Source organism: Ixodes scapularis, unplaced genomic scaffold (assembly GCF_016920785.2).
Source record: "Ixodes scapularis isolate PalLabHiFi unplaced genomic scaffold, ASM1692078v2 PGA_scaffold13__105_contigs__length_92229423, whole genome shotgun sequence".
Classification (NCBI taxonomy): Eukaryota; Metazoa; Arthropoda; class Arachnida; order Ixodida; family Ixodidae; genus Ixodes; species Ixodes scapularis.
The window spans coordinates 7089798-7102886 of NW_024609839.1; the positions used below are offsets into that span (position 1 = coordinate 7089798).

At 46.0% G+C, this 13089-nt stretch overlaps 1 protein-coding gene across 1 annotated transcript in view; it reads left to right on the forward strand.

The window, feature by feature from the left end:
• The window catches only part of LOC8042060 (peptidyl-prolyl cis-trans isomerase 7), a 58064-nt gene extending 45281 nt beyond the window's left edge, over window positions 1-12783 (forward strand). Inside the window, exons 9-11 of the mRNA XM_029984871.4 lie at window positions 21-107; window positions 7694-7736; window positions 9016-12783. Coding sequence (XP_029840731.2) covers window positions 21-107; window positions 7694-7736; window positions 9016-9104 — 219 coding nt within the window. The 3' untranslated portion in view covers window positions 9105-12783. The remainder of the gene's footprint in view (window positions 1-20; window positions 108-7693; window positions 7737-9015) is intronic.
• The last annotated feature ends 306 nt before the right edge of the window (window positions 12784-13089 follow it).

Here is a 13089-nt window from a genome sequence, read left to right on the forward strand (position 1 = left end):
TCTTTTACTTTTCGTTACAGGCATTAGACTTGGAACCAAAGCATCCCAAAGCCCTCTTCCGCAGGGGTCAAGCATTTCATGGGATGCGAGACTATGAGAAGAGCATGGTAACCCATCCAAGCTTTTTCTGTCTCCTTAATCTCGGTTCACTTTATTGACTAAATCACAATAGGCTCGAACAACTTATACTGTAAACGACTTATTTTTCGTGGACTCAGTATTTCGTGATTTAGGCCAAAGCTGAACTTTTGGAATAATTCGCGGGTTCTAATTTTCGTGACGCAGTGGGATCTCAATATAGATTTCAATGTGTTTACATTTGACCAGAATTGTTTGCGGGACCTATCTTTCGCGAATTGTAGGCGACTCGTGAAATTCGCAAAAATGAGGTCCTTGCAAAACTTCTGCCGTTTACAGTATATAGAGAACACTAGTTTGATGAAGCGCTGACTGAAAAGGTACCGATATAATTTTGGTGACCCCGGGTGAAAATCAGTCTGTGACGCCTCGAGCCGTCGCAACAGCTGCATATTTCTATGTTGTGGAGGGTCATTTCAAATACGGAGACGTTGTGAAATGAACTAGTTTTACTTTAAGAATCAGTATAAATTAAGAAAAAGGGTAAACTTTCATAAAGAGGAAAAGCTATTTACACGAAGCAATGGGAGTGACTGTCATAGTCCGTGGATTGGGAGTTCAAAGTAGGTGACTCAATTAGTTCTCGTCTTTACCACTCACGGCTGGCAGTCTTTCTGTCTCTGCCTGTCGTTGGGAACAATAGGGATCCATGTCGATAGGAATCCCTCGAAGCTCCAGAGTTGGAGACGGAGTCTGTCCTGATTTCCTGAAGTTTGCCTTCTACCGCTCTTCCCAACTGGCCTTTTTGCTATCTCTTCGTCTTCTGTTTTTTCTTCTCTTCTGCAGTGGCCCCATTCTCGTGCACAACACTCAACTTTGATGGAGACTTAAATATTCACACAAAACCCAGCTTTGTCACAAGTCCATCCCCCAAAGGTCGTCCTGGCGATATCCCACATTGCCTGGATACAAAAAAGGTCAGCCAGAATGCTAGAGACAGAAATACTGAAAGAAGAAACAGGCATGCACACCGCTGACTATCATCTGTGACTTTATACTTCTTCTTTATCACCTTGTAGGTACGCGGTACTTGACTCTTTAATACTCTATCTACAATATTTACATTAGATGTGCGGAGTCCATGAACGGTAGCTGCGATCACAGAGAGCTTATAATGTCACGCCGGTCGTTCCGTCTCTCGAGCTCGTTCTGGTCCCGTGGCACGCGCTTGTCCTTCTTGTCTTCTATGCGCACCGTGCAAATGGGTCTCTACATTAGCTCCCCCCCTAGAAGAGAAGCGTAGTCCGGACAAGCTTCGAGATAGTGTGCGGGTTGGGCGGCGGGAGCGTTTGAAAATCGGACGGTTTTTGGCCTGGTCGTTGACGTGATGACTGGTTGTGGTGCGCACTGTTTTTTGGCCGCGCTGGTATCGAGATAGGCGGGTTTGAGACGAACCAATGAGACATTTTCTTCTCGATTGTTAATTTGCAGTGTGAAGTACCTAGGATGTCGTCGGAGTACCTTGAAGGGGCCGTCATAAGGTGGTTGTAACGGTTTTCGCACCGCGTCATGTCGTACGAGGACGTGCGAAGAGGTATGGAGGTCTGGGCTTATAAACACTTTAGCGGTGGCTTGCTTGCGGTCTACCGAAGGTCTGAGTTGTTGCATTGTTGTACGAAGGCGAGATGCGTAATCCATAATGTCTGGTATTTCGAGCTGTTCGGAAGGCTGTATGAACTCCGAATTTGTTTACCTTTTCTTTCTCCTTATTCTGCACATGAAATAATGCCAATAAATAAATTTAATCATGACCACATTACACATTTCCTTCTTACCCCAACCCACCCAACTCCACCAACACCCGATCCCTCTTATTTCCTTTCACAAAATTGTGCCACATCGCAAAAACTTTCTTTTTCTTTCTTTCATTCTTTATTTTACTGATCATGATGGAAGGCAATTAATAAAGCATAATTACTGTGGCGTGCTCCTGACCAGCTGTGGGTGCGCCTTTATTAGTGAAGACGTGCCACAGTACCTTGCCATGTCATATTGGCCCCTAATACACATTTGCACAAAGTGTGCAAGTGCAAAACTTTACCCCGTGTAATGAGCAGACCCCCTAAATATGTGGCAACTTTACGGGAAAAAAGTGTGTTCAATATGCGAGTAAATACGGTATTTAAAGGCGACGGTGATTTCATGTAAAGGTCAATACTGCGTCCAAAAAAGTGGGATCTGCATTGGTTCTTGGGTAGCGCCACATGTATGCGACCTGTTCTTGGCAGCGTGTGGAAGGGATATATCCAATCTACCCTGAACGATTCCAGAATCCAAGCCATCTTTAGCTATGTGGATGACTTCTTGATCCCATGCAGCATAGACATTGAGAATGAAGAAATGCAGAAGCATGGTCATGGGAAGCTTCCAAGAATGTTGCCCTGACTTGATCTTCACTCACAAACTACCCGTTGACAAGTCCATTAAATTCCTACAGCTTGCACTTGAGTTTATAGATGGACACGTGTGCTGGAGGTATGAACCCTGCTCGAGCAAAGGTTTTCTTCTATTTACATCTGGCCACTCGAAAACAAATGTCAAAAGAAGTGTGGTCAACAAGGCTTTCGTATCCGCACCAAGCAAGTCATGCCACCATCAAGCTGACGCAAGTTTTCAATAACAGATCACTTGGCTATGCGACTCTTGGTATCCAATTGTCCTCCTAGGAGCCATGTGTGAAACCAAAGACGGGAAAGAAAATCACCAAGTACTGAGCAACAGAAGCAGACACCATGAAAGAATATTGCGGTAGTTCCTTGCATGCAAAGTGTCACCCACGAACTCGCAAAGAACGCTGCACGACAGAATGTCCAGGTTGTGTGCTCGGCACCAAACGAAGCAAACTCTATGTGCCGCAGAGTAAATCAGGCCAAACACGTCTAGACAACCTGCAACACCGCTCACAGGATGCAATAGTACGCCACGTGCCAAACTGGTGTTGTGTAATCATGTCGTATTACACCTGAGACTGCGGTGGAAGAAATCGGAAGAACTTTCAGTAGAAGGAACAGACACAGAGAACGTCTCAAAATTCTCAGGTGTAATACGACATATGATTAGCTACCACCAGCTCGCCTGCACTCTCACCGTCTTTTCACTGGTGTTGTGTACCAGTTTTCAATGTCCTGCGGGAAATGCTGCATCGGGCAAACAAGTCGCTGCATTAAAGGTTGACCAAGTCGGAGAGCACGCAGCGTCGATGAAAGGCACGGCGGCTGGGCATCTTTCAGCCCATTGCCGCACGTGTGAGTGCAATTCAAGTTTTAGCAATATTCCCATCCTTAAAAGACACAAAAATGCCTTTGAGCATGTGATTCTAGAGGCCGTGGCCATTGAGGAAAGCGCCGATGGATGATTGAGCATGCCTTCCATCTTGGTCAGCAAAAAAGAGAAACAGGTTTCGCGGTGTTGTACGTCCCTGTGAGGGTAAATGAGAGGGATCACGTGTTGGTGAAGTTAGGTGGTTGGGGTGAGAGGGGAATGTGTAACGGGTCATAATTGAATTTAATTTATTGGCATTTTTTCATGCGCAGAATAAGTAGAAAAAAAGGGAAACGAATTTGGTTATGTGATGAAGTAAAAAGTCACAGTTGATAGTCAGCGGTGTGCATGTCTGTTTCTTCTCTCTGTGTTTCTGTCCCTAACATTCTAGCTGACCTTTTCTTTTGCATCAATAGACCAACTAGCCCAACTTCAGCCTGCCTGGATAGTTACAAAAATGCAGAGGGGAAGGAAATTGGCTTAGAAGGGAGGGGGGGGGCGGGAGTCATGTTTGTTTCCTTAGCTTTGAGGATAAGTGGTGCAAGCTACTGCCTGCAATAAAGAGTTAGAGCTACAGACAAAGCTACAAAAGTTTAGAGATTTGCAGGAGAAAGAAAAGAGGGGTGGGGGCTACTTTTTACAAGAAACTATATGGATGGAACAGTCCTTTCCAAAGGGCACATGTATAATTGTTGACTACAACAAGTAACACCAGGCAGCTGAATGTTTCTTCAACCGCTAAGCAAAACTTAATGCATGGTTCGCTAGCCAGCCCCCAACGCCCATTATGTGTATACGGTTCAAAATTATTTCTAGAGCAATAAAGGAAACGGAGTCACTGGACGCATCTATGTGTCAAAAATCAATCCAGCTGTATGTGCCTAGTGTAGTACCAAGCTGTCAAGACTGTAAGCTTTTAAGTTCTAGAACTCTTTCCGTTTTGGAGCACAGGAGGGGAAGATGGTCTCGCTTACGGCGGAGCCGCGAGCCGCACTTGGACCCGTGAAGAGTTGCATGTGGCTCACAAGCCGCAGTTTGGCCACCCCTTGTTTAGCCATTAGCATTGATCTGTCCATTCATTTGTAGCCAGATTATGGAACTGGTCTTAGCTAGATCCAGCCGGATTGTCTCATTTCCAGCAGTATCCAGCTAAGACTAGTTTTATAGTCTAGCTGCAGGTGAACTGATTTTCACCAGGGGAGGAACAGATAAACCCAAAGTTGTACAGTATAGACCACTTACAACGTAACCGCTTATAGTGCAGGACCGGGTATAACGCGGTTTTTTTAAACCACCGGTTCGCCTCCCATAGAACTCCATGTATTTACATACCACTTAAAATGCAGGCGCGCGAAGGTAAATATCGGTTATAGTGCGGTTTTTGGCACAGCCCGCCGACCGCGCCGACGACCGGAGCAGCGAGCACGCTTCCCTGTGCGACACTAGATAACGGCGCTGACGGCGTGGGGCGAGGATGTTGCTCAAAGAAGTGGGGAGAAGCGAAGAGAGAGGCTTCTTCAGTAGGGACGCACGCACGTGTCGTTCACGTGCGTGCGTCCCTCCGCCCCTCTGCTGCGTGGAAACAAAGAAACAAACAACCGCACCGACAGACCAATTGCAGATCGAGGAGAAGTCGGAAAAGTGTTCGCGCGCGTTGCATGCCGGTCGCGGGCCGGCTGCTTCTATCCGCAGACATGGCGTCGGTTGTGATCGTCGTCGTAGACGGCGTTCATCTCATCGTTCTGCGTAAAAGCGCTATCCTTGACTGTGAATTTTCGTTGTGTGTCGCTATGATAACCCAGCACGTACTAGAAGGGAAGATCCACCTACTCGTGCGGCGATGTCGTGGCGGCGCTCTCAAGACGGCAGAAACGCCCGTGTCGTCGTGTTTGTTTACTTCGACTACAGTGGTGATTTCTATAAGCATTTGTGTCCTCGAACATCGCCCGGATTTCTTATTTGGCGCATTTCATGCGTGTGCTCAAGTTCGAGGTATTACTGGCGCGTACCGTATGAAGGATGCGAATTTTCACGCGTTTTCATCTCCGGAGAAAAGTGATTAGGGTTAGCAATCCTGAACGCTCGCAACGTCCGTCCGCAACCCGCGACGCCGTTAAAAGGCTGCGCCAGGCAAAAGCCGCTAATTTCTTTAAAAATCTGTGACACACGAGACAGAACTGTACTAGTCTGGTGAAATAAAGACTTTCCTCAAACTAAGCTTTATTTTTCATCTAACATAAAATAAATTCTTTTATGAAGGTAAGTTGTCTCATAGCATGTATTTTGGGCTGAAAAATTGATGTTTTGGTTATAGCGCGGTACCGCTTATAATGCAGATTTTCGCGACTCCCGCGACATACGTTATATGCGGTCTACACTGTACGTAGTCTGCGCTTTATCTTTTTATAAATATACATGATTTCTTTAGGGGCATACTATATTGATTTACATTTAATTTTCTTGCTGCAGGCACTGATTTGTCACTTAAATGCTATACCCACCTTCTCAACAGACTACCTTTGTAGCTGGATGTCCTTGCACCACCCGAGTCCATTCCCTGCTGGAACTATTTTTTGGGGGTGCCTCGCACCCAACAGTTCCTCATTAATAACCACGCAATGCTGTCCTCAGGGTTTTTTTCATTGCTCCTAACTAGTGATAACCACTGGGAGCTTGGTCAGGCCATACCCATACATGCTCGACCAAGCATCTCACTGGTCTTACTATGTGCCAAAAAGACGACCGAACCTGATCAGATGCTGGCCAATCGCGGCCTCACATGTATGCACGTGATGCAATGATTGACTGAAGCTTGATTGGGTTTGGCCATCCTTCTGACACACCGTATGATTAGCCATGGCTGTTTGGTTGTGCATGGGTATGGCCTGACCGGGCTCCCAGTGGGAATCACCTGTTGAGTGGCGTGAGAAAACCCTGCAAGGGTCTCATGGTCACTGATCGGCTGAAAGCAGCTGTCCAGGCATGGGACTGAGGCACCCCCAAAAATGGGATGCAAATGGACAGTGTCAGCTGGTGAAATATTTCGAAGGTATTGCCTATGCTTCAGCTGCCGCATCATTGTGCTAAAGGCTTAGAGTCCCGAGGGGATATCAAACACTTGCCCACGAGATTTAATTGAGGCAGACCCTCTGGCATGGGCAGGTATGCATGCCCGTAGCACGTGGCGAGATTCGGGATCTTGTCAGCGGTGGCTCCGAGGCGAGAGCGCCGGCCTACGGATCCCCATGTGGCGGGTTCGAATCCCGGCCGAGGTGCCCACAATCTGATGGAGGCTTATTGCGGAGGAGGCGCCATGTAACTGAGCTTTCGGTTGCACGTCAAAAGATCCCCAGGTGGTCCAAATTAATCCTCAGTCCTCCGCTAGGGCGTGCCAGATGCCCGTCGTAGGTTTGGCACGTAAAACCCCCAAATTTGACTGTTTCGGGATCTTGTCAGAACAAACAGTGCGTAGGCCCGTAGCACACACCTTGAAGGCAGTCTGGTCACGGTCCGAATGCGACGACTCGGAGAACCTTGCAACAAGCCACTGGCAAAGACGCCAACACTTAAGTGTTGGTGATTATTGTTTACGCAATTGCGTAAACAATAATCGATGACAGGCAGAACAACTAGGACCAGACATGTTCTCGTGGATGCGCTGCACAGATTGGTTGGCCGCACCAGCGTGTCAATTTTTCGCTCAGTAACATTCTGTTCTACATGTCGCTTTACATTCATGCAGAGAATAATCTTGATGTCGAATGCATTTCATCCTAACACTCGTGGTAAGACAGAGCGAACGAGTGATCAAAGGCAAGAAAGAGCATGTGGCGCCCTCTCCCGGCACCAAAGCCAACTGCGAAACTGCGATAAGTGCGTGCATGCTCCGTTAGTTTTCTGCTTAATATAGCTGGCGCTGTAAAAGTGGTTCCAGCAGGCCATGGGGAGGCTGCCACACAGGTGCTGCAAGGGCATTTGGCTACAGGGGGAGGCTGTACAAAAGGGCAGACATATGTACGGACCTCTAAATGACCGATACCTGCAGCAGAACGGTAATTGTAAATCAATGTTGTACATCCCTCGTATTTTTAAATGTCGACAGGTGATATGATTTGCCTGTGGGGCAGAGAGTTGTTAGGGATGGTTTCTAATACTTAAAAGATATCACCAGCATGTTAATGACATGTGCATGTCCATCGTTGTTTATGTCTGTGTCTCAGAATTGTGTGGCTTAAGATAAGAAGAACCCTAATCCTGTACTTCGGGGTTCTTTGTTCGTTCCTTTTTGCTGCAGGCAAATCTACAACAAGCTCTCTCTTTGTCGCCAAACAATAAAGGTAAGATTTTCATTATATTATAGGACATATTTTTAGTGACTCAGATAGCCTTACCCTAGGAGCTCACCATGCTAATATGCACTCCTGTGACAAATTTCTGCCTGAGCACACTCAAGCAGTCGGCTCTCGATAATTCAAAGTTCACGCGGGGACAGCAAAACGCGTTGAATTAAACATACCTTGGGTTAAGAAAGACACTCTCAAACCACACTTTTTTTTATTCAATACTCACCAGGACAATTTTTTGCTTGCTCCCTCTAGCGGAGGCACGTGCAGTATTCCACCAATGTAGATGTATTAACTATGCCCTGTATATTGCAAACCTTTCTCAGGGTGCCTTTAGCAGTTTCTTTGGCAAAGAAAAAGCTAAATTGTATTCTGTGGTGGCACATCACAAGCAGTAAGTGGCACTCAAACGCACAGAAAGCTACGTGATCGTTCCTGGGCCTAATTATTTGCACAGTTACTAATGTCACTGTCTGGAAGTGGACTACAGAATTTGGCATATTTGTTGACATCAATATATTCTATATACAAGATATCCCGTAGGACTGGCCTCAAACCAAGGTTTGTTGGCCGTACGCGCCGCATGGCCGCGCTCGCTTTCGTAATTTTTCTGGGAACGATGCCATGATGCGTGTGCCCACATCCATGCTGGCTTGGCTTGTTCTTGATGTGGCTTGGCCGCTTAATCGGCTCGGTTGCCTGCCGACTTGTTTGCACACCACGCTCGTTCCCTCTTTTTCCCGACCGCATACAAAGTAGGTAAAAGCAATAAAGTGTGCACAGGCGTGATTTAAGCTAGGTCAGCATAATCGCGAGGCTTTTTTAGGCTCTTGATTTGCCGGACTTGAAACGTGTAAAAAAGTCCTTCAATTTAACTGGTCCCAGAGGTTAAACTTCGAATTAGTGTTTTTTCCCATAGACTTCCACGTGTAATTGTGAGGACCGCACCTCTGCTTAGAATAAACTGCAAATTCTAATAAAGCGACTTTGAATAGGCGGGAGTCGACTATACTTGTAACTCACTATCCTTGCAGCGGCAGTGAATGAGGGCGTTCTCATCTTGGATGTCATTTTAAAAAGCAGTAGAGGTAACCAGACAGATTGTTTTTCCCGTATTCGATTGTTTAAGGGATGCTATCATTGCTCTGTTTAGATGAAGTGGAAGTTCTGTTTAAAGGGACAACAAAATGACTTTCAAGGTCTTTACAGATATCCTTGTCTTTCTTTTTGCCCACGTGACTCATCGCCAACTTTTCTTTCTTTTTTGCCACAGCAATACTGTCCGAAATAGCAGCTGTGAAGGGGGAGATGCAGGCCTACAAGGCACAGGAACGCAAAGCCTATGCAAAACTCTTCAACTGACTCGTGCAACAATAACGGGAAAGAAAGATGCGCTCTCTCTCTCTTTCATTCCCTTTGTGTAGAGTTTGGCCCTCTTTCTGCCATAATATGCATTTTGACAGCTCCGTTCTACAATAGGACACCACCCGACTCATCATTGCACTCGAGGTCATTTGTCGATGGCGTCATGGTTCTGCGGGTGATGGTACGTTGCATCGACGTAATACCAAAAAGGAGGGATCCGCCATTCTCCCTTTTTACGTGAGAAGCTCCCCCCAGACAGGGGTACCTTTTTTGTATGGGAAATGCAAAGGTGGAAACTTCCTCTCTAGGATTAGGCCCCCTATGGAGAGGTTGAAGTTAGAGAGAGGTTTTCAGTCGGGCCGAAAAGGATTTTGTATGTCGAGCTTGAGTCTCTTTTCCAGACCACGCAAACGGGTTGGTGTCTGTCGTCAGAAACTTGGTCGGACACTGACAGGATCGGCAGGGATAGTCTTTCGGTTGTCCCTCCTCCAGTTGGGGCCTCCTAGCTCGGATGGCGCGTCTTGTGAGCTTGGAGCGTGCACGCACAGGCATCGGAAAGAGATGTCATCCTCATTCTGTCGGTGACTATGGTGGTTTTGCAGCCTCCATGCTTCCAGAAAATGTAGTACTCTTGCGGGGTATTTTAAGACTTTTCAGTTGTGCTCGCAGTTCATAATTTAACGAGATTCCCGGGCTCGTTTGAATCGAGTGGCAGTGGAAGTTGTCACTCGATCCGTTCGATGGGAAGGCGGATGTTCCTTAGAAGGAAAGTGGGTGAGCAAAAGCCTGACACAGGGTAAGCGCCGAGTATAAATTTGCCAAAGTGGATAGCCAGACTGTAGTTATCAACTGGGCGGAAAGGTTAAATTGTCCCGCCTCCAGCACTAATCTGCTGTTAAAGGGATACTTCAACGAAATTTTAAATGTACCCGTCGGGTTCAGAAATGGGTTGAATATGATCCACAATATCCGTAAATGACAATCGCACGTTTGTATTTTGAGACTGGTGGCTGTATTTTTGGTTATAAACGGCCCACTCTGGCAAGCGCTTGAATGCAGCCACGGGAGGGCATGTGACATCCAATGCAATCGTGACATAGTTCGCCTTAGGACAAGCAAAGCTGCAGCGAGGCTGACGTTGAGAGGATGGCCTAGTCGTTCCAGCCACCGAAGCGGCTGCTTTTGTACGAATTTTGAGTGACGGGTTAATCTTCTGGAATCTTATAGAGAGACACTAACAACTTCTCAGACACACAAAAGAGAATATCTGGGACAGGGGAGTTCCTCCTTCCCCTCCTTTCTCATGGTGGCCGGAGGCGAGAAAGTTATCTTCAAGGTTCTTAAGTGAGCATTACAAACGAGGCGTTAGCGACATCCACCAGGTGCTCTTTGCTAATCGTTTAATTTGTTTTAAAATTCCTTTTCGTGCATTTTTTAGCAAGATATTGGTGTGTCCGATGTAATACCCCTCCTTTGAACACATATTAGATCAAAAAAATAGGCGCCGAAATTTCGTTGTAGTGTCCCTTTAAGGCGATTAGGAAGACATTCGTTCGTGAGCGTACACTCCGATGGCTCGGCATGCTGTTTTATATCCAAAATCTGCTCCGCTAAATTCCCCCATGGAAAGTTTAGATCAACTAGCAGTGTTCCTAGGTGGTGTTTATTAGGTTGAATTGTGTAGGGCTTTGAATTATGCAGTATTGTACCGCGATGTACTAGGACCTGCCCGTTTGCTGAAGGTGCATTTGTAGGTTACGATTTGTTCCCTAGACTTAGATGTGTCGACAGTTTTGATTTTGTTTTCACAAAACCTTTGAGATGCGTTTAATAATCCTTGGATCTGACCGCGTGAGCGGGCTTTCCTGATTGGCAGATCAACATTGCTGAGGGATTGATGGAAAAAAAAAAGGTATGCTTTCTTTGTCTTAAGACGACTTTGCCCGTGACTGCGGCTATGGCTTGTGCTGTAATGTTGTTTGGATGCTGAATAATTAAGGCAGTTGTGGTGAAAACGATGTTCATTCCTGTTCTGAATTTGACTCGCGCGAAATTGTTTTGTTGCGTGTAATTTTTCTCTAGCATAGGATTGAGTTTTGGCTTTGTTTAAACATGCCCCAAAGACACATCTACAGCTCTGGTGGATGCGGCTAGTCGTGGAACTCACTAATCAGGAGCTCGAAAGTGCCGTAATCCGTGCTGCGAGATGTTTTTTGTGTTTTTTGTTTCCACAACGTTGCAGTGACGAACGGATGCAAATATCATTTCGGTTGGCTGTGAGTCAAGGCTGGTGTTTGGTGCTGTTGTGTCTCATTTGTGTGTGTTTTTGTTGAACATTTTATGACGGACATTATGTTATTGGAGCAGTGAATCTGCTGGTGACGTTCTGAGAGTGCTAATGGAACTTTTTCGACGGTTTCTTTGTGCGTGCGACTGCTTGAATGGTTGCCATCTTCCCGGTGTTGAATCTGTGCTGAGAAAGAGAAGTCTGTCTTTGGCAAGGCTGTGTAAAACGCCCCATTACGTCGGGTGAGTTTCGAATGGGGCAACTGGCTGTTTTTTTACATGACGCAATGGAGAGGGTTTTTTAAGGGCGACTTGGTTGTCTGCGGCTTCGATGCTGGTTTTCTTTTTTGTGAGTTTTGGAATAATGTTTTTGCTGCTCTTACTCTCGTTGGCCTTACAAGTTTTTCTTGCAAATGGCCCTAGGGATCTGGGTTCTGATTTTATTAGTCGGGACTATCAATGGAATATTTTCTTTTTTTTGGCTTTGCTTGTGTTCATTGCTGCGTTCCCTAGGCTTGTTTCGGTTTGACATTGAGGGATAGTAGGCTGTTGCCAGTAGCATAATGTCATTGCATGTGTGTGGTTTCACCATTTTTGACCTGACCTTTTTCATCATTATTAATATGTCACTCTTGTTGCTGCCATTTTATGTTGTATTCAATGATTTTTCAGTGGTATTTCTGAGCATATACTTCACATCTGAATGTTTCCTTAGTGGGTTTGTTTGCATAGGTATTTTAAATAATTTTAATATTTTATAATTATCCATTTTGATGCATTTGGTGTATACCGGTGTACTTCTGACAATTTTTGCCCAGTTTGGAATTGTAGCTTTGTGAATGAAGAGAGAATGAGGAAAGGAAAAATGAAAGCCATTTACAATTCCCTGTGATGCCGGATTAGAGCGCAGCTCTTGAGGAGGAGGATGGAAACTTACTGGGATAGGTGACTCCTTGAGGTCAGGTGACCTCAGGGGGGGTCGTGTGACGTCAGGGGGGTCACGTGACCTCGGGGGGTCACGCGACCTCGGGGGGGGGGGGGGGGGGGTCACGTGACGTTGGGAGGGTCACGTGGCCCCAGAGGGGTCGCGTGACCTCAGGGGGTCACATGACCTCAGGGAGGTCACGTGACTTCGGGGGGGGGGGGTCACGTGACCTCGCGGTTACGCTGACGCCGACGCCGCTCGAGCCGTAAACGGGCCCCTAAGAGCTGCGCTCTAATAACATTTAGTTACAATTTAACCGGTGGTAATCGTAACTAGTTGGAATCACCTTGTATGTATTTTTTTCTCTGCACACATTCCGTTAGGAGTGGCCGATTATCCTGGTTTCATCTTGTGCCATGTATGTTATACCCATCACTCCCATCCAATAAAGTGTGGACATTACTATTAATGAGCATTTATCAAACTCCCCAGCCCCAATTAAGTAGGTCGTGAGCACACCGAGGTTAAAGTGTTTGTTCGTTACAAGTATAACTCTAAAGTAGAGTTCCACGTCTTTGTAGTTTGTTTGTCACATTCGGGCGGTGTTTTTCGGAGTTTATTTTTTGCCGATTATTCAGAGTTTATTGGAGTTTGTTTTTTATATAAAAATAAATAATATTCTCAAGTGTTGCATAGATAAACGTTGATACCTTAAAATTGATAAACTCCTGGAAATAGTCACTGGGAAGCTCGCTTTCATCCCATAATATT